Source organism: Condylostylus longicornis, unplaced genomic scaffold, assembly GCF_029603195.1.
Source record: "Condylostylus longicornis isolate FDR11 unplaced genomic scaffold, ASM2960319v2 ptg000079l, whole genome shotgun sequence".
Classification (NCBI taxonomy): Eukaryota; Metazoa; Arthropoda; class Insecta; order Diptera; family Dolichopodidae; genus Condylostylus; species Condylostylus longicornis.
The window spans coordinates 797,431-820,621 of NW_026578047.1; the positions used below are offsets into that span (position 1 = coordinate 797,431).

At 26.8% G+C, this 23,191-nt stretch overlaps 2 protein-coding genes across 2 annotated transcripts; one reads left to right on the plus strand and one right to left on the minus strand.

The window, feature by feature from the left end:
- Positions 1-10,206: 10,206 nt before the first annotated feature.
- LOC129612924 (WD repeat-containing protein 81) lies at positions 10,207-18,096 on the minus strand. Its single transcript, XM_055526770.1, has 8 exons — positions 17,007-18,096; positions 16,281-16,937; positions 16,043-16,220; positions 14,510-15,858; positions 13,101-14,438; positions 12,863-13,038; positions 11,218-12,737; positions 10,207-11,148 (listed from the first exon to the last, which is right to left on the minus strand). Exons 1-8 carry the CDS (start codon positions 17,794-17,796, stop codon positions 10,914-10,916), a joined length of 6,243 nt encoding a protein of 2,080 aa, XP_055382745.1. The 5' UTR covers positions 17,797-18,096; the 3' UTR covers positions 10,207-10,913.
- A 1,972-nt stretch (positions 18,097-20,068) lies between these two features.
- LOC129612930 (guanylate kinase-associated protein mars) lies at positions 20,069-23,058 on the plus strand. The gene is made up of 2 exons (XM_055526778.1): positions 20,069-20,416; positions 20,480-23,058. The coding sequence occupies exons 1-2, from the start codon at positions 20,126-20,128 to the stop codon at positions 22,937-22,939; spliced, it is 2,751 nt and encodes a 916-aa protein (XP_055382753.1). The 5' UTR covers positions 20,069-20,125; the 3' UTR covers positions 22,940-23,058.
- Positions 23,059-23,191: the final 133 nt, after the last annotated feature.

Consider the following 23,191-nt stretch of genomic DNA (forward strand, 5'->3'; position numbering starts at 1 on the left):
TTTCATAAATTTTCAATAAAAAAATTTACAGTTTACTTGACTTTTATACTTTTATTTTCCAATAAAATAAATAATTATTTACTTGGAAAAATACTGATAAAAGAGCTTTCAAAAAATGTGTTTTTATTTTTTATACAATAAGGCGCCATAAAAAGGTGAAAAGAGGTGTATTTGGAATTTCAATGAGAACGTACAAAATGCTACACTGTTTTAATTTTATTAAGGTAATTTTTTAATATTTCAGGTAAATGTTTGATATTTTGCGAATTCTTCCTGAACAAACAAATTAAAAATAATTTCAATAGAAAAGATTATTAATGAAACTGTTTATTAACTTTCAATTTTGTATGAAAGTTTTAAGTATTACGACGGTTTAGTGAAATTTATTGTATAGGTATTTGTTTGAAATCATTATACCGAAGCCTTTATTTCTGAGACAAATTCACTGTCAAAGAGAGTGGGAATTCTACAAGAGAAAAATAAAATATCTCAATATCTCAGTTATTATTAATATTACGTTGAAATTAATATAACTACATATGTATGACATTTGATATTGAAAATGGAAATAATTATGAAAATATAATAAATTATAAACTGTAAATTAAATGAACAATAAACATATGTACGTGTGTACGTATTTATGTCAAATATTATACATTAAGTATATTGTCATAATAAAATTCAACTTAATACTGAATCATAAAATCATAACAAAAATTAATGTCGAAAATTTTACACTCATTTTTTTTAAGGTAATTCAAATAATATGTACATAGTTAATTTCTACATTATAAACTGTTATCTGTTAACTATTTAAAAAAATCATCAAAAAGTACATTTATATACATATGTACATACCTGTACATATATAAATAAAGCCGTTTTAGAAAATAATTTTTCAGTGCTATTTAATTAACGTGCTTATAAATTGTTATTATACAATTATAATTATTATTATCTCGTTAATATTTAAACTTTTCGAATATAACATTTTTAAAAATTTGTATAATTAAGCAATACAAAATGTTCTTGTTATACTAATTATATACATATGTATGAAAAAATTTAAGCATCATACTTTTTATCTCTCAATTTTTCATACAGTTTGAAATACGATAAATGTATATCAACATACACCGAATTAACTTTTTTGTATATAAATTTCTTTTATTCATCAAATTAAATGAGAATAACTCATTCGAATTTTAAAAACGAGTACAAAAATTATATTTAAATAAGTCTTATATATTTTATAATTTTGTATTCTTATTCATGATAACCCAATAAATGAGTCGCACAAAATGAATATTGTGTTTCTTAAAGTTGGGTGCTTTCGAATGTTTTTTTTTTTGTTTTGAGAATACAAACGAAAAAAAAATTGTGTCGTCTAAGTGACAGACGATAAAATATAATTTTTTATATAAATAATGTTATGTACAAAGTTTATAAATATTATAGATATGTAAGTATGTAATACTTACATGCTAAAATTTAAATGACGCGTTTATGTTTTTTTCGTTGAAATACCGCACACCACACGCGTCCAATTAGCACATTTTAATTATTTTGCTATTTTATGTTTATTATTTTACTTTCCATGTCATTAATTAATAATTAGCATAACAGTTCCCATATTATCATTTATAGAGCAAAAAATAATCCTTTATTGCTTAAAAATGACAATAATTAGATAATATGGTGGATAATCTTATACATATGTAGTAGTTTTACATAAAAGTAGATAACATGCTAGAAATTTAGTATAAAAAAAGAAATATGGTGATAATGTTGTTATTTTTGTGACCTCCCTTATGTAAATTAATATCAAAAATCGAATTTTAATTAATATTAACAAATATAAGTATATAACAAATTGTTTAAATAAAGAAAATTTTTACTTTATTACTCACTCTGAAGAGATAATATAAATTGCACTGCAAGTAAAGCCTTACTTTTGTGGAAAACATTTCTTTAGAAATTGGGTAAACTGGCATCATTTCTTAAGAATTGATATTAATTACAAAACATTTTACTTTATAAAAAAATTTATGATATTTTATTTACGTAAAATAATCATCCTTTTTGCATTAGCACTCAAAATTGTTACTCATCAAGTAAAAAATATTTTTTATTAACAGAAAATAAAATTCGTATCCTTTTAAATATTCAAAAAGCACCATCTTAATGGAGTTTAATAAATTGCAATTATTCGTAAAGTAGTCAAAATATTACACTATTTTCTCATTTCTCTTATTAATTCATATGAAATAAATATGATCCTTAATCTTTAAAATAACAAGTAGCTGCTAGTAAAATGTCAAGTAAATTTAATATTTTGCAAGAAAAAATACTAATTTATCATTATGATATCCTAGTTGAATTTTTGTATTATAAAAAATTTTTTGCTTATATATCCTACTCTTTCTAGGAAAGTATCCAAATTTTAAAGAATTCCACATCTCTAGATGAAATAGACAAAACAAAAATTAAACGAGCAATTCTATAAAAATGGATTTCATACACCCAAGAGGTTTGTATTCCACTCATATTATTTTTATGCTCAATTGAAAATATATTAAAAAAAGCTTGGTATGTAGTAACTAGCAATGTTGTTTTTTAATGTGTCAGTCGAGTTAAGAACAATATTGCCACTTTAGTTCAAATGAGCTAAACGTTGCCAATTTTTCCTCTTTTAGAATCCTTTTGATTCCATAGCTTATTTTTTTTTTTACATTTATTGTGTTTGATTCATTTTTTACATATGGAGAAAAATTTTAAGTTTTCTTTTTTTCAAAAGTGATTTATATAAAATTTCATGTCAAAAATGTAATGCAACCTTTAAATTAATTTATAAAATTGTGTACTACACACCCTTAAAATTTAAGATAAAATATTAATATTGGACAATTCAATAGTGTGTTTTTAATTTTAAAGGAGCGAAGAAGTAGTTGCAGGTGTCTTCTATTCAAGGGAAGAAGTAGTTGTAACAGTCGCTGTTACTTTTGTTACTTGTATACATGCTGACAAATAATTTGTTTAAATTTTTCAGTGTATTCTCTAAACAATTTTTTACCTTCATAAATTTTTTTATTGTTGCCAAATTAATTTTGTAAGAGATGTAGGTAAGAGAATCTAAAAGTTTCACAATTTTATAACTCAATTGAAATTTATGTATTTTACTGGCAAAACTAAGAATTTTATCAATTTTTCACCTTTTTTCTTTAATTTTCGCCTTTCTTTTTGAATATTTGGCCAATTCGTTTTTTTTTATGAGTGGCAACTCTAGTTACGAGTATAATATTAATGATAAGTTTTCTACTCTTGTAAAATATTAGTATGTATGATACTATGAACTTCATATAACTCATACTATATTGTTAAAGATAACTTCCATAAAGAAATAAAAAGAGAGAAGATAGACAGATAGATTTATTTAAATAATTTTGTTATGTTGCCTTTGTTTTACTTTATGTACTACTTATTTATTTATTACTATTGTATGATACTACAAAGCAAATAAGAAGTATGAATTTATGTATTTTATTCATTTGTAAAGTGTTTATACACATATATTTTGTTTCTTTCATTTATAAAATCCTAATAAAATTTCCGAATGTAAAAAAACTTTCTTCATGTGGTCTGGTAATTTCTTTTTTTTTTTTTTGTTTGACAATTAAAGTGATTGCAAACATGAGATTTCAAAAATCATAATATGAAACTTATACAAAATTAACCAGATTTTTTTTATAAAAAAAAGATGTTTCGAATAATACGGAAAATTTGATGTCAAAAATTTGTCAAATAATTTTACTATATGTAATAACATTTCTGTTTAGATAAAATCATTTGAATTAGTAACTACTTAGGTTAGGTCAGGTGTCACGGCTCCGCGAATGGTACACATATGCAAGTCAACTCGGCCCGTTGTTGTATAGCCCCGTTTAGTAGCTCAAAATATTAATGATACCGTCGTCTTAATATAAATAAATTTGATCAATCAATAAGTTCGGTAATGATCATTTTTGCAAAATAAATTGCAACTTGTAGATAGACCAATCTCTTATTCTCCTCGAGTATAACCGCTTAGTAGTTTTATAATTTTATTCAATTCTCATCTAAGATGTTTTTTTTTTGTTCCCTGTGGAATGAACGAAAGGAACTCGTTTGCATTTTGCACATGGAATAGAAACAAGAAAACGTAAGTGTTATTTAAATTTTTACTCGTTTTCTTCACTTAATTCTTTTTGATTTTTATTTTATTTAAAATTGAAATTCTCTTTCTATTTCGTTTCACTTCATTGTACAGCCACTAGAGGTTTTGTTTTCAAACAAATTTTTTAACAGGATTTCATAAACATTAAGTTTAAAAACTAAATATTTTTTTAATTTTGAAAAGGAACAGTGTGGTCACTTACTAATAGTAGATAATTATATACATACATATGTACTCATAATACAACAAAGGAGAGGATAAAAAATTAGACCTCATCGAAGTGAAAATGTTAACACCTTACATGGATTAATTAAGACACTTCTCAAATAAATGAATTCTAATGCCCTCTATTTGGAAAATTATAAAAAATTAGATGGATTTCATTGGTCAATAGAATTTATGAATAAAGAATTGCTAAAATTTAAAATTAAAGTTAAATCAACTATTATAATACCGCTCATGGTGCAGTTTAGAGTCAAAAAAAAATAACACATTCTTTATATTGTTTGTGATTACTAGCATTATATTATAATTTCTCTAAGAATCGTAAAATATTAAAGTCTCATAAAATTTTTCGGTTTCTCATCTTACCAATTACTTTTAAAAAATATGTTAGTACCTCTTAGTTATTAATTATAAAACTAAAGTTTTGACGTAAAACTTCTTAATGAAATTAAATAAAAAAAAAAGGAAAAACTTTTTTCATCCCGCAGGTTAATATAATCCCCACTCAAGCTAGGAAATCAGAAAAAAAATTTCAATAATATTCCAATGTGATTAAAATTAACGCTGAATACCACACAGCAAAAAAAAAATATGTGGTTAAAATAAATCCCACAAGCAAAAAAAAAAAAAATCGTATTTTCATAATATGACGATGATATCAAAAATTCTGACACTATTATGTGCAATTCCATCCAACCATTTTATTCTCTTGCTTCCTTTATTTTGTTTCCGAAATTCACAATAACCATTTATAGGCAACAAATTGAGTATTTTTAACAGGTTTACAGGAATTTTAAATAGTACAAGAACGACTATATTATATAAAAGGTTAAAAAAATATTCTAAACTATATTTATGACATTATAGTAATTACTACAGATTCTAGATGGCATCCTTAATAGATGCCAACTAAATACATACACATACATACATAAATATGATAAAATTTAATTAAGTGCATCCGTTTTTTACGAAAATAATTCTACTACATATATTGTACATAAGAAAAATGAATTCCCACTTTATGTTGCAATCTCTTTTATATTTATTAAAAGAAATTAAGATATTCATGTATATATACTATTTTATGTACTACATATGTACATAAATCGTATTCACAACAAATTTATTTATAAAATTAATAAAAATGAAAACTTTTCTACATGATTTCCTATTCATGATTTCAAACACATTCAACTTTTAGTTTTTTTTCTACTTATTTTATCTTATATCCAATTTTCGAGTTTCTTTCTTATACATAACAAAATTGATTTCTTTTAACTCATTACCTTCCGGCGTTATTTCCAAAAAACTTTCCTCTGGTACCGGGGCAAATTAAAAAAAACTATTTCATTTGAAATGGTTTTTAGATTCAGAAACTTGAACAAAATAACTTCGAATTATCAAAATTGTAACCAATTAGAAATTATGTAATAATATAATTCAATAGTTTTTAAAATAATAATATATTTTAATAATTTTGATACATGGATAATTAAACAGTTTAGTACTTTTTATTTGTATGATATTTTTGAAAGCATTCTCCAATATTAAATGCTACTTTAAAAGATTTACACATGTAAGCACTTGGTTTTCTTATTTTATACGCAAAACAGACGCGACAATTTCTTCTAACAAATTTTTTGGCCTTATCGCTGAATATTATCTTATAAAGGCGTTTTCTCTTATTTTATAAAGATGTTTCAATTCAAATACAACAATATGTACATATATGTGTACACGGGATTTTCTTGAAGTTCAATGAAAAGCACAAATGTGTGCACACGGGACCAGCGTTCCAACTTGGATAGAATTCTATCCATTTGCATACATTTTTGCTTTAAAATTTGGCTTGAATACAAAGATACGCAAATCTGCTGAAACGTCGAAATTAGCTACATTTTAAAATTTTGCTGAAATATGGATACATTTCTTTCTTTAACACTAAACAAATGTTACCAAACTTTTAAAGTGCTACTAATATTAAATCGCGAAATTGCTTTTACCGCATAATTCAACAGCTACAGAACATATATTTTCTGACCTTAAGTTTTGAAGTGCAATAGAAATTGCGTGTGATTTCTAAAAGAATTTACTAAAAATAATGAAACTTACATTGTTGAATAAAGCAAATTAATATTATTTATGAGTTTATTTGTACAAAATAAGACGACTTTGTATAATACATAATTATATTTTAAAAGGTTGTATACATTTTGAACACATTTTTTTCTCGAAATTGTATACATTTTGTTTTTACCGAGTGGGAACACTGCACGGGACGTAATGTGTTAATGAAAATTATCTTATACACACACACATTCAGTTAACATGTTATTTCAACTCAAACTTATTTTGAATTCAATACTCAACAAAAATTGAAAAAGAAGGAACTACTATTAAAAACAACTTATTGTTGGTTTCTGGTACTTTTTAGACAATTCTTTTATTTTTCTTTCACTAATTTGTGTATGTTGCCCGTTATTTTTCATGTTTAACATTCATTTTATTTCAAGAAACGAGCAATAATATTTCTTCTTAGCTTCATAGCAAATACTCATAAAAGCGGCAACAAGTTGAACATACAATTTTTCGTTCAATTATTTTATTAAAATCTTTCTGAGTACCTTTCTTGATTTTATGTTATCCAAGCATTTTTCTTGAAATATGTTGCCATTATGTGGCTAACTGAATGAATTGAATGAATTGAATGAAAATAATTTCAAAATAGGTGTGTGTGTTGTTGTTGTTTCTTCAATCGTCAATAAATTTAAAATTGAATATTGTATAAAATATTTTTGAATTCAACATACTCCAAGCAACGTTGTCTAATCGGTTTGTTGTTCTTTTCCGTGACTTATTGCAAACATTGCAAACATTTTTTTCATACTTTGAAATGTATCTAAATTTTATGTAGCTATCAAAGAAGCTCTAAAATTTTTGTTGAGATTTTTTGATACTACGTTAATTTGTGAAATTTTTGGTCTATCGTACAAGTAATTTAAATTGAAAGTTATACAATGTTTACGATGCAATTTACTCATTTTACGTTATCTGCTGGCTTAAAAATTTGCAGCAAAATTGGCTAAAATAAAACATTTTGTATTTGAGCGTATAGAAATTTCAAATTTCATTATAATTATGTGATTAAACACATAAAATTATTTATTTTGTAATTGGAAACAAAAAAATTATGTTGAAAGTGAATTATAAAAATTGAAACAACAAGACAATAAAACCAGTTTATGTGTAAATTAGATGCCATAAAAAAAAAAATTATAAAGGATATTTCAAGTTACTAAATCTTCAATCCGTGAATTATACATTTTTGTCTTACAGGAAGGAATACTTCGGTTATGAGTCGATCTTGATTTTATATTGAAGTTTCAGACCTAATATTTTTTTTTTTATTTCTTTTGGTTTTATGTGCGTTTGTTTTTTGCTTTTTCACTAAAAATTATGCGTTTTTCTAAATTATTACAGAAAAGAAAAAAGATTTTAAATTTAAATTTTTAGTAAAATCTTCCCTAGAATTAAAAAAATTAAAAAAAATATAACCGAAAAAGATCAATATTTATTTTGTTGCAAACAGCCAAAAGAGTAGTTAGTAGTAGTAGATTTATTTTAGACGCACTATTGTCCTCTGCAAATCCTCATTTAACCAAGCGAGCAGAAATTGCAAAAATCCGAAAAAAATCTCAATGAAATTGCAATTTAAAAAATAAAAAAAAAAAATGTTTTTTTTTTTTAAAATCATGAAATCCAGAGAATCCTCAAAATAACCAGATTTCAATATACTTTTATAATATAAGTAGTATAAGTATGTAAGAACATAAATACATATAATATCTGTTAACATAAGTTTTATTAAAGTGGTACAGGCAACATATGTATACATACATATTTAGTATATCTACATACCTACTTTACATTTATATAATTCTTGCATCGTATTCTTCTGCATTTTCCACCTACTTCTTATACATATACTTATATATAAATTATAGAGCATAACTATTTTCATATACATGTATATATTGTGTATTCAATATTTGGATATCTCTTTGTATATTAATAAAGTTTTGAAACCATTATAATGTTAGATTACATTCATAATTATTAAAAATAAGAAAGTTATGATAGTAAGACCTATTTTACTAACTAACAAAATTGTGTAGTTGATTGAAATTTACAAATTATTTAAATACATTTAACCCTACGATTAATGCTATATACACGAATATTTTAAAATAAAATATTTTACTTAATTTATTAGCTTTCGGATTCATGCCCTCAAAGGTATTATGTGCGGGTAGGTAGCAATTTCCTACTCATAAAATTTCTGGCAAATTTTAATTAAACAGAATAACAGCACAAATTATTTGTAAAAAGTAAGTACCGTCTTGGGGTAAAGTAAAATTGGATAAACGTCATCTGAGTTTCATACGAAAGTAATATGAGATATATAAAACGAACATCTTCTATAAGATAACAATTTGTATTTGAAATGATTTTGCTGTGATTTTGTAGTTACATAGATGTTTTGAATGATATTTACGACTAAACATGAAAAACCACATTTTAATTTATAATGCACTACGTATTCGTGTATTTACATTTTATATTCATAAAATGTACAAATTACAATAAATATATGAATTATAATTACAAGAATTTATAATAATGCAAGAGCTTACCAGAATTCTGCAAATTTATTTTCTGTAATTTTAAATTCTACTGTATACACCAAAAATAATGAAATCTTTAGTATAATTGTGTAATTTAATACAACTCTGTAGAAACATGTATGTTTGCATAAAATTGGAAATATTCTATATTCGAAAATATTGTTACTTCATTAATATTTCCTTATAATAATAAGCATTCACGGATATTTCTGACATAAGCAAGATACACGATATTTCTGATATCGTGTATTACTAACAAAAAATAGTATCGCTATCAGAAATAGTATTTCTATCAGAAGTATAGTGTATCGTACGATATATTTTTTTCATAATAATTGCCAATATCATTTATTGATTTATTGACAATATCAATATCCATTGTGCTCAGAGCATTAATTAGCTTTAGCAGTAGTAACGAAATTACGACAAAAACTTCATAGTTGCCACTTGTAATAAAGAAAATTTATGATGTTGTTGAAGTACTGTCACATCCATGAAAAAAAATCTGAAAATGCTATTAAAAAAGGCACAATAATAATTTTAAAAACTTAATATCTGTAATATACATAATTAATTTATTCATTTATACATTATCTAGGTACATAATAAAATTCAGGTTTATTATAAACAATTGATATTGATTTTTTATATTTTGTTTTTTTTTTTTTTTTCAGTAGAAACACTATAATATAGATATATAATTATTTTTTTTTTTTTAAATTAAATATGTACTGTTGAATATCAATTTTGGTTAAAAACATAAATAACAAAATTCCAACTTAAATATGCCTATTATTTTGTAGAAGAATCTTTTTAAATAAAAAAAAAAACATACTTTTGAACATATTATATGCATCCATATACACATATTAATAATTATTAGATAAAAAAAAAATATACGTATTTACCTTGGTTTTAATTGAAATTAAATTAATTTAAATCTTAATAAACTCTTTACTTATTAAAAATCCAGCAATTCCCAACAAAAAATTCAATAAAAATGGAAAGTTTTCTTATCGCATTTCGCTTTTAAATAATAAATTATTAAAATTCTGAAAAGAAACAAAATTGCACTAAACCGTATTACAAAAGTAATTTAGATTTCTATAATAATAATTCTTGTTAATAGTGATAGTAATTATGTATACATATGTATGCAAAAAAGTATCTATCCCATTATAATTTAATTAAAAATTTAAGTAGGTGGTAGGTAGGTAGGTAGGTATACTATTTCACAAAATAAAAATTTAAATTAGAAAAATATATTTGTATAAAATATCAACAAACTTAAAAAATAAATAAAAAAATGTTTTTCTTAAAAAAAAAAAAAAAATAAATCTTTGAAAATTGATATCACTTCTTAAAATTATTTTTTTATCATAAAACCTATATGTCATGTTTTTTATCGCTTTTTTTTATAATTTTAATTTATTTTTTCCTTTAAAAATGTTCTTAATTCTATTACACCTAGTTTAATAATATAGCCAATTTTATAACACCTAAACAGTATGGATAATAATACTTAAAAATTTTGTGCTGAACGTCTTTTTTCCATAATAAGTTTGTTTTTTTTTTTTGTTTTTTTTTCTAATATAAATCTCATTGTGAATACCGAATAATATCAAAATTTTTTTTTTAAAAATTGCTTTCCTAATTATTCCTTTTTTTTTTAGTTTATAAACTTAAACTTTTTTAATTTATACAATTTAAATTGAGCATTATTTTATTTAATTATCATTGCTCCAATATTTTATTTTTATATTAACTTTTTACTTTGTAAACAATTAACAAAGTAAAATTGTGTTGCCACTATCGGTACCGGCCAATACCATTCTATTTAAAGGTAAAACAGCTAAACTTGTCATAACACCTTTAATTGTTTCAGATCTTAGTTTTGTAATGTTATAAGTAGAATCATGTGCATTTAAATCTGAATAAACTCCAATTCTATTTGCTGGTGTTCCAAAAACTAATTCAGATCCATTAGTACATAAGCAATGAGCTGGTTCAGGTGGTTGTCTAAAATGAATAATAAAGAGTATAGCATATATTAAAAAAAAAACATATAATAATGTAAAACAAACTTACTTTAAGTGATATTGTACATAATTTTCATTAACATTCCATACAGAAATACTGTAATCCAAGCAGCTACTTATAATCTGTTGATCATTAATTGCAATTAAATTTAATAATTCTCCTTCTGTTGCCTTCCATGATCGCAATATAACTCCGGTTCTAGCATCTAACAGGACAATGTTACCTGAAGACAATCCCACTCCAATCCAATTACCATTTGGACTACAAGCTAAACATCTAACAATACAACTTTGATTAAGAGTTACTTTCCATTCATTAACGTATTCTACTACTCTTGAATCGATTATACGAACTGAAGAATCTGCTGTACCAGCAATAACTAATGGACTTGGACTTGGATAAGTTCTCACTATACTGACAGGGCTATATCTTTGTGAATCTAAGACACCGATTGGACGACCAATAAATGGATCCCAAATATGAACACCAGAATCACAAGATATGACAAAACGCATTGCTTCTGAAAATGCCAATGAATGAACTGATTTTTTGTGACTATTATATGTGAATTGGCATGGTGTTATTTTAGTTCCGTCACCTTCACTTCTTAGAGACCATAGTTTTACTGTTTTATCTTTGGAGGCCGTCATAAAACTGTTTTCATTATCCAATGAGGTTATTGCTCTTACCGAATTCGTATGTCCCGAAAAAGTTTGTAATTTAATTTGTTTAATTGACAAATGATTGTCTTTTTCAGATCGGCTTATTTCATGTCTCCAATAAGCTAGCCAATTTCCTTTTAAATGACGAGTATTACTTATATTATCAAATTTATGAGCAACCATATCAAGAACCTCCATTGGACCGACTTCATTCTTTTCTGAACCTGCTTTGATAACTTCAATACGATTCCCAACAACAAACGTTCCAAAACTATGGGAACCATGAAACTCTTCTGAATTGCTGGTCTCATTATAAGAATTAACATTCCCGAAAGTATTTCGACTATTACCATAAATTTGTCGACGTTTCTGACGATCAATATCAGCTGAGTAATCTGGTTGTTCGAATTCGTGGCACAACGTCAAAATAAATTCCAAATTAATAATTGTTTTGTTCATTATTGACTCACCAAGATATCTTAAAAAAGCGAGATATGCAGAATGAGCTAAATTTGGACTGAAAACATCACGAATTTCTTCTAAGCCACGCTCATGCGTTTGTAATTCCATTTCATCCAAAGATTCATCAATATAATTTTTGTATGGAGAAATGCTAAATTGATTATCTTTAGTCTTATTTAAACTTTTAACATTATTTTCTACTAAAATTTGGTAGTTTTCCGTAATTCCATAAGCTTTATCAAAAATAAGAAAAAATTTTTGCAATACATTTGCGCATATACGTTCCTTAGACATTTCCGCTCCGATACGAACACATATAACATAAATTGAATCTAACAATTTACGAGCTAAAACCGATCTTCCTAAATATCCACTGGGCATTAAGCATTTCGTTGAACTAAGGAGGACTATAACAGGATTAACTATATTATCCAAAATAAGATCCTAAAATAAATAAAAGATAATACAAAGTTAATTATGAAGTCATACTATATAAATATTTAAAAATTTTAATGGTTTTAAAATGATGACATTAAGAATTAATTCAATACCCTTATAATTATTTTTACCTGCAAATGTTCCATAATAGCGCTGTCATTCAAACATGGAATTAAATACTTGAGCAGTTGCAACGAACTAATTAGCGCGCCTTCTAAACTGGCTGTTATTCTGGTGCGGCACAAAGCAATTAATTCGCTAACATGAGGTAAATACTGCAGTAAAATAAACTGATCCCCAAAAAGAGCTAAAATTAATTTTAATTTTTTTTACTTTTGAAATTTTTAATTAAATTTTTTTTATTTTTACCAGCTATTTGAGTAAGGCACTCTAAAACTCGAGCTGCGCAACGATCACCAACTACTTTTGCATCAACTACAGTAAAATAATTTAGGTTATTGCTGTCTTCACAATTTTTTGACGTTTCTGAAGGCGGTAATAAATTTTCTTGCCCAGTGTAACAAAGAGTTAGCATTCTTAACAAATTCCTTGTTAAATATTTTGATGTTAAAACTGGACCTAAACGATGTGATAGCCATATGATACTTTCAGTACTCATTTCAGATATTTTATTATCATGAGCTGATAAGAGTTCAGCTCTTTTTGAAATTACAGAAGCCTGTAAAGAATCTGTACCACTTTCATCATCAAGGTTATCTTGATCAATTTCATTACTTTCAGTATTATCTAAGTGATCTACATCTATTTTCTCCGAAGTATTAGAATTTACTGCAGGTGTCCCAAAATCAAAAGAATCTACACTTTTTTTGCTTCCGATTTCACAGTCTATAGTACTTAACTCATAAGTTCGACGGAATGTACTTGGTATAGGAATCGTTGGTGAAGTGGGACCTAAAGCATCTAGTTTCTGTGGACTATCTTTCTGACTATGTAAGGATATCTTATCATCATCAAAAGAGTTATTTGAAAGCCTTCCACCATATATTATATCATTAAGCGCTAATTTTTCTGCTGAGAATATGACATCTTCTGTGGCTTCTTCAGCTTTTGACGCCCCTAATGGCAAATCAAACGAATCTATAGAACGACTTTCGATGTTAGATTTATTGCTACGGGTATCACAATTTTCATCCATCATTATTTCAGATTCAAAAGCAAAAACATCTTCAACTTCGTTTTTTCCTAGTTGCTGTTGTTGCACTATTTGGGAAACTGGCGCCTGCATCGAATTTTCACAAATTGAAATAGTTGGATCGGATTTTAAATCAGAATGATCAGGTGAAATTAATGTTAGAGAATTATCAGAATTATCATCTGGATTAAAACTTAATTTCAAATGTTTTGTTGAACGAACACTTTGTACAAGTAATGGATTTATCTTATTGCTATGGTAATGATAACCCGTTGATTCAATTGGTTCTTTAAAGCCTCCTACAGCTTCTATCAATGGAGGGATGAAATTTTCGAGAAAACATTTTAAGCCAAAACGGACCATTAATCGCAAAAGAAAACTATGATGGTAAAGCTTTACAGATTTTCTTGCTTTAAAAGAAGAACTTGTTCGAAATCTTATTGAACTATTAGTAAAACTTCTGTTAAAGACTTCGGCACGATCTTCAGCTTCCGGATCATAAAGTTTTAATATGGGCTCCAAAAAGTATTTTTGAGTATCTTTGATTCCAAGAGCTGTAAATACCAAGTAAATTAACATTAACAAAGTATATATGTGCATACAATGATTTAATTATTAATTTTACCAGCCGATATAGGATCAAACAAGTTCCAAGCGGCTAGAATTGATGTTTCTTCAGCTTTAAGCATGTCTATAACAACCTGTAATAACAATTGGACCGGTACAAATTGTTCATAGGCAACCGGATCAAGTAATCCCTCTATTAATTTGCAGCATGATTTAACTTTACATTCAGCTATTTTTCTACTAACTATTATCCTTTTCTTGTCTAAATCTGCATATCGATCACAATTTTTGCCATCACAACTAAAGTGGGTGTAAATATCAAGTAATGTTGAATTGATATTGAAATTGTGCAGGCTTTTAAACAATAAATAGACTCTGTAATAATTAAATGGGAATGGTATGATTAAATTGCTCATGTAAGGCTCAAGAAGCATTGATGCTGTTGGTGTCGGTAAACCTTTTTCGTTAATCACTTGATCCGAATTTTCGTTTAATTTTAAAAATAATTTAACAGCGAAATGTAAGCTTTTTGGAATTTCAGAAATGAATTTTGATACTACAGCTTTACATGCCTTCAAGCGTTTTGTGAACGATATACTAGAACTATTCATAGTTAAAGGACGAAGTCGATTCATTAAGAAAAGTTCAACGATTATACATCCAATTATTTCGAGATCTTTTTCTTTTCTATCCTCAAAAATTTGTTTAAAATCTTTTTGACTACCCAAACTCATAACAAATGGTTTTCCATTTTTTGGTATTTTACTTGTGGCGCTTTCGAAACTTTCTGTAAACATTCTATTTGTATAAGAGTTATCAGAAGATTCTTCAAAAAGCATATCGTTTTGCTCCAATTTTTCTTCCTGATTTTTAGTTGCCTTTTGATCTAAAAACGTCTTTGAGAAAAATGTTTCCATATTTTCCAAACTATTAAGTAAAGACAAAGGGTTGTAACCCTTAGGTAAATGAACAGTATTTGATAAATTCTGGTAAGAACTTGCAGATCTTTCGATACCATGATTTATTTCTTCAGACAAATTTAAAGACGATCCTTGGTGGGTAGAAAACCTTTGCTGTGGATTTATTCTTCTATGAGGTGAAGGATCTCCTCGAAAATAACGTTGCTGGTTGGAGCTTTGGGAAGATGAACTTGAGGTAGTAGGCTTTGGTTCGTTCGTTGACATTGCTGCAAGGTTGTCAGTGCTTCGAGCTAACCTGCGTTTTTGCTGCTCCACAGTTAATAATCGAGGCGCCATTCTACCAAACCACTGAGACGGAAAACGTTTCGGAGGATGGGGATGATTAAACAGTTGCACAATGCCTCGTTGCGTCAGATTTTTATGGTTGTCAACGAGACTTAAACAAACATTTTTGGACTTAATTGCAGCTTTTCCAGACAGTTTATAGCTAAAAAATATAAATGATTTCAGGGTTTTTGATTAACTATTTTTTATTTATTTGACTAAAATATGTGAGAATGTGTATGCAAAAATAAACTTTATTGGTGTGTGTTATTACACCAATGTACTACCTGCAGTGTAAGTAAACTTACAATTTTCGCATTTTGAAAAATATTCAAAATATAACATACCCAAAATTCAAATCAATCCAATAATGTAAACGTTCAGATACATATTGACTTTCCAAAGCTTCCCGATGTTTGCTTATAAAATCTTCAGGACATGTTGCCCAAGGCGGTACTTCCAAGTCTGGTAAATCTTCGTGTATACTTTTGAAAACCATTGCATCAGAATAAAATTCTGGTATACCTACAATGTATAAAGTTTTTTAATATTGGAATAAAACTGAATTAAAAGAGAAAAACAAACATTCATCAGGAGTCCATTCCTGCAACCTTTGTATTGACACTGGATATTCAGCGGGGACCCATATTGGTCTCACATGCTGGCATAGCACATTTTGTGGTGTCCTTCTTGCCATGTAAACAAAATACGTAATTTCTGATAAAAAATCAGAAACATGATGAGGTACAGCATTTAAATTTAAACTTGAACCAGTTATAGTACTGCTACTGGCAGATCCATGTGCCTCTATTCCTCCAGCGATCGCAGACGCAGCTGCGAAAATTAAATCTAGATGTGCATCGCCTTTATTAATTCTGTATTTGCTCTTTGTTAAATCTCTCCAATTGGCTCCATTACGCTGATAAAAATCAGTCACCCATGGCATAATATGATGGTTCCCTGGTGAAGCAATTCTACGACCAGAAGCTTGATTTAGTATGGTTAAGTAATCAAAATTTGATAGCTGCCCGTTACACCACATTTCACAATATTCACGTAAAGAAAAATTATCTACATCATAAATAAATTTCAAATCGAACTTAAGACTTTCTTCTTGTGGGGAATCCATTAGTACCGATGATTCCATTTCAGCATCAAATTCAATTAAGTTCGATTCTAATTTAGGTATGATTTGCAGCCATAAATTCTCTTGTAAATAAATGTCATTCAGCTGTATATCACCTACAATTAAAGTTAATTTGAGATTTTTTCTTAAGGCATATCACATGTTTAAGCTTTTAATTTTTTTACCTAGCAAAATATTTTGATTATGTAAAGTTTTCAGCAATTGAAGAATTTGATATAAAATAAACATTGACTTATTATATGTATTGTTTAAAATAGCTGGACTGTATGTAATACAATCATAAAGAGTACATTCTACAGAAGGCGGATAAAAGATAAGAAGAAAAGATGTAGTTGTTTCAATAGCAACCAAAGCTGGCAATATATTTTCATGGCATTCATCCTCATTTTGTTGTTGTTCTTTATTTAAATACTGCTCAGTTATGGGCGTAGCTTTTATCCGATCTATTTTTGAATGAACAATGGGACATTGGAAAACCTTTTGTATGAGATCTTTCAGTAACACGTCATGCTGTATTAAATTATTATTCGTCTCTAAAGCAGTTCGCTTACAAGGTCCATTTTGATTTTGTTTTACATACTTAACATGAGAGTCTGTGTATTTTTTGTAGCCTAACTCCCATAGATTCTTATAATTTGTATATGAAACATAATTTAATATTTCAGAGTAATTCATTGGCAATAATAAATTTTCTTCATTGCGCGATTTTGGCAGTGGTAGAACTTTTTGATTACTTTTTTTATATATTTGTATAAACGTTTTTATCCATGGATGTCCGAGCTCAGGTAAAATTTTTCTTTCATTAGATTTATAAGTAGGAAAATCATAAATTTTTTTGTCCAATTTTAATAGTTTCAACCAATTTTTATTCACAGTTAACAAAAATCTATCAGAACTTAAAGTTTCTTTTAGATGCGCTTTCGGAATTCCTATTTCTTCACAAACTGTTTCCATTACTTTTAGTTTATTACTACGCTTCAGTTTGATAAAAAAAATTTGATATGAAAAATACAATTATGATTACAATTCGTGTTCATATACATACATAGATTATATAAATATATATTTTATATATTATATATCTATATATAAATATATAGGAGTGAGTGAATTGCACTTAATATTATAAAGCAGGTGGAATTATTGTTTCTACAATTTTCCACTTGCTAAGGTTAAAATGAAATAAATGAACACTTATTAAACAAATATTTGTAAATGTTCCCGTATAAAATATATTTGCTTTACATTTTAAATATTTATATAGCGATTATTTTAGCAATATTTACTACAACGAAAATTTTTAACAAAGAAATGCAAACACTTGCAAGAATAATACTAAACAGCTGGGTTATTTGACAATCATATGAACACTTTTTGATTTTGCTCTTAACTATTTGTTGTTTTCGTAAATTTCTTTTCAATTCACAATATTATTCTTGAAACATTAGTTCTGTCCAAGATTCATGTATGTAGATATGTATGTATAAGTTCATGCATGAAATGCATTTTAAATATGAAAACAAACTTCAAGGTAGAAATGTGATAGAGAAATAACAACCTTTTCCTCTCAATTTATTGGAACCGACTATAAAAAATTTAACATTTTAACATTTTTTCATTAAAATTGTTTTAAGAACAGTAACAACGGTTATCAATTTTAATTTTTGAAAAAAAAAAATCTTTTAAAATATCATTTGAATTGAGAATGAAATCTCCCAAAACAAATCATTCATATACAGAAAAAGACATGTCAAGAGTAGCATGTTATTCTAGAAAACATCATTGATAAAATTTAGATTTGTATCATGGTTACAGAAAGACAGGTTTGACCCCTAAGAGAGAATGACAATTCACAATTGACGAATTTACACGTATTCTTATAGAGGTTCTAGAATTTTCTTTTTAACATCATAAATCTCTCACGTAATATGTTATTTATAATATCAAATTTTATATGTTATAATTATAGCACATTGATAAAAGTTCAATAAGTAGCTACATACATTTGTATTAAGGTAACAATAAGGTAAGATAACAAGAAATTGAATCTGAAACTTTATACAAATATTATTGATTCTTAAATTTAGAAATAAAAATCCTTTTTGACATAATTTTTCAAATATAAAATATATTTATTTTTAAAATATTAATTTTTTAATTCAATTCTGCAAATGCTATCATTGATTTAATTTCATCTATAATTAAAAAATTATAAAAAAAAAACTCTTTTTGTAACACACTACAATTAACCAAATAAACATATTTCAACCCGATGACGTCAAATTTATTAAAAGTAGCAACTGCTGTCATCGAATATCCAGCAGACTTTTTAACAGTTTGTGCGATTTTCCAAGTTTTGAAAAATCATACAAAAATTATGAACAACAAAATTGATTCGCACAGCACCGTGCCATTTAATATAATACACAAGCTAACTTGTGTCCTTCTTAAAGTGGATTGCAAAAAATTATAAGAAATTTTTCGAAAACTTAAAATCATGTTGCAAACTTAATATTGACAAATCGGTTGAATGATTTTTATACATTTTTAAAAATGAAATTAAAAATTAATCTTGTAGATACTTTAAGAATAAAAAAATAAATTACCCAGCATTTACACATACAAGTTACTTGCATGCAAGTTTGTATAATATTAATTGTCAATTAGTTTTTCGAAATGTCAAATTACTTGCTATTATGACGTAGGCGTTTAGCAAGTTAATTTTTGAAAATGTCTTTGAGAAGAAAACAACTAGCAATATATATAATTGTTTATAAATTTTAGAAACCATAAGTTTGCTAAGTTTAATTTTTTCAAAACAAAATTCAAAAATTTTAAATTAAAAAAAAAAAAAATCAAAACAACAAATTTTTTTTTGTGAATTTCTCAATATGTCAAATTACTTGCTCAAATTACTGGCAGCAAAATTTTCTTGCAAGTTGAACTGCAAGTAAACAAGCAAGTAGAAATATTTCAATGTGTTAGTAAAATTTTTGTATGTATTGCAACTTTCTTGCAAGTAACTTGTACGTGTAAATGCTGGGTTAGGAAGCTTAAGTTAGAATTGTGCTAACTCACTTAACACAAGAGTCATTTTGAAAATTTTTGTATCTGTACTTTTGAATTTGACAGTAAGTTGTTGTTTCTGGTAATACTTTTTAAAATATCAGATTCAGTTCAAATTTTAAATTTGTTTGTAATTTAGCATTTATAACGTTTGAGGTTTCGAGCTGCGGTGTTAGTAGTGATTTTTTTTTCAAATAAGATAAATAAAAATCGTAAAATGGAATTTCACAAAAGCTTGTATAAAGTAAGTTTTGAAAACAACAGTCCAAAAAAGAAAAATAAGGCGCATTTAAAGGATGGGCGGCAAAACAGGAGAATTGAAAGATTTCAAGAAAATAGGATAATATCTTTGTCACCAGTAGAGTCCAAAAGTAGAAATGGAACGCCTAGGTCTGAAGAAGTTACAAATCCAAAAAAAAATAATAATAAAGAAAATGCAATAGTTAATGGTAATGCCGCAATATCGCGGCATGAAGCATATATAGCAAGATTTATTGCATGGAAAAAGGTATAAAAAGTGCTTTATTTTTGTAAATTATTACTAATTGACTTCTCTAACACAATGTTTTAGAAAAAAGAAATGGAGAAAAATCAGAAAGTTCAAAAAAAGCCACCTTTTGTGTCAGCATGTTTTAAAAACACTGTATGCTCTCAAGCCCAAAATTCATTTGCCCCAGAAAACTATAAATTTAAGGCACCCGCAAGTTTAGTTATTCCATCTAGCATCGAAAACTGTAAATATGTCATATGTAATTTAGAAAAACCCGAAAAAGCAAAAGTTGGTTCGCAAATTTCTACTATATCAGATGACAAAAATGGTTCTAACAAAAATTTCTCTAGAACTCCTAAATTGGTTCAAAAATCGAAAATAACAACTAATACTAATCAAGAAAGATCAGGTGCAAAGAAAAAAACTATCACTTTAAATTTGGAAAACCAGGTGAAATCAAAAAATGATGTTAAAAAAAATAATACGCCTACGATTCGAACTAAATCGGCGTTGGAAAATAATAGTGAAAATCAATCTGAGAAATACAAAATATTAAAAGTTGCAGATAAACCTAAGCCAGGAAGTTTTGTAAAGTTGCCAAAACCTGCAAAAATATTGCCTTTAGAGACTGAAAGTACTAAAAAAGATGTAACAAAATTTAAATCTCCGAAAGTTGCAAAAAATATACTGGTATCCAACACTTTAAAGAAAGAAAAAGATAATAATGAAAAACAGTTTAAAGGGAATTTAGGAAAAACTAAAAAATCAGTGTTAATAAATAGCCCGGTAAAAACTGAAAAACAAGTGTTGAAAAAACCATTTATCGCACAAAAAACTCCGCGCAGAAATCCATCGTATTTGAAACGGGGAACTAAAACTAACACAAAAAACATTAATTCTAATAACAATTTTGAAACTAAGCAAGCAAAGATTAAGGAGGTTAAGGGGAAGAAGAACCTAAATATTCAACCGACAAAATTAATGTTTTTTAAAAAACCTGAAATTGTTCTGTGTCAAGAAACTCCTGTTGAAAATCCTGAAAAATCAAATTCTTTTATAACATCTACACAAAGAAAAGAATCCGGAAACTGTGGTACAATTTTACCGGCTCATGTAAACGAAGCAAATATAAGTAATATCAAACCTGAAGATAATGAAAATATTAAAAATCCTTTGCCATTAGTAAATTTGTTTCAAGAGTCACATATGAAGAACGAAAATGGGAAAGAAAGTGAAATCTTGGCTACTCCTTTGGATACTTCAAAATCAAATATATTAGATAAAACTCCAATAAATACTACCACTAATGAAGAACCAATAATCTATACAAGTCCATATGTAACTATGGGTCGCGGTAAAGGTAGCGGCAAAAAAGAGAAAAAATTACGTGAAAGTATATACACTACTGAAGAGTCTAACAATGGAATTATGTCAGCAGAACTACGACGTGCAAAAGAGACGGCGAAATATTTCCGAAAAATGTTAAAAGACGAAATTGATCGTTTACATAGCCGTTGTGATGAGTGGTTAGAATATGTTAAAAACACAGATCCAGTTATTCTTGAAGATTGCGGTAATGATATGATAAATGTCACAATAGGACAAACTAAATTATTGACTAGTAAGAAATTTAATCAATTTAAGAATTTGATTGAACAATGTGAGCAATTCGCAGAAGTAAAATATAATTTAAAGAAAAATAATGATGAAAATCAAAAACCTATATTACCAGAAGATTTAGAAGGATTTTGGCAAATGATGTATATTCAAGTAGATGATATTGATAAAAGATTTAATAAGTTAGAATGTTGGAGATCAAATAATTGGAAGGACCCTGATGAGGTTCATATTGAAGAAAAATTGAAAAAAAAAAGTAAATTATTGACAAAAGTGACAAAAAAGAAACCTCAAGGCAGCAATCCAGTTTTGCGCAAATATTTGAAAGAAATGTACATAGCTTGTTTGCAAAACAAAAAACAAGAGTTAGAAGAAAATAATGACATTATCATAACGACACCATCTAAAAAATCAAGGAGATCTTCAAATATAAATGAAAATAAAGTTGAAACGCCATCTCTTCGTAGAAGTAAACGAATTTCTTCTATAAAAGAAGTTGTAGTTAAACCGGCAACACCAACCAGAAAATCATTAAGAATAGAGAGTGTTATTAACAATGCTTCAAAATTCCTAGAAAATAATCCAGGTTCACCTAAAAATGGTGTTCGTTTAATTAGCTTAGTTAAAACACCTTGTCTCGGCTGTCCAAGTACTATAACATGCTCTCCCAAACCAAATAAATCAATATTAAAAACACCGGGAACACAGAAACGAAGGCAAACTGTTATTTTTAGTGAGCATTTACAATATAAAAGCCCAGATAAATCATTTGATTCAGAAAAAAGAAAAAGACGACGTTCATCTTCAGCAAAAAAGAGTTTATCTGGCAGTTCTGATAAAAAAGAAAGAAGAAAATCTCTGAATCTTCGAACTAGAAGATTATTTTTGGACCCAGAAGCAAAAATTGAAATCCCAAAACAATAATATTTTTAAAATTAACTTAAATTTTTTCATATAACGAATTTTTTGTTATTTTTTTTTTAATTTTTAATTTTTAGCATTTCTAAAACGATTTTTTTTTCTTTAATATTTTGTACTAGGTTAATTTTCATAAAATTTTTACCTAATGGTTTCTATAAAAATGTAAGTATTTCTAAATAATGTATGTGTATGGACTTTAAAATAATTAATAAAACACTTCTTTATTGCCAATATTCAAACTTTAATTTTAAAAAC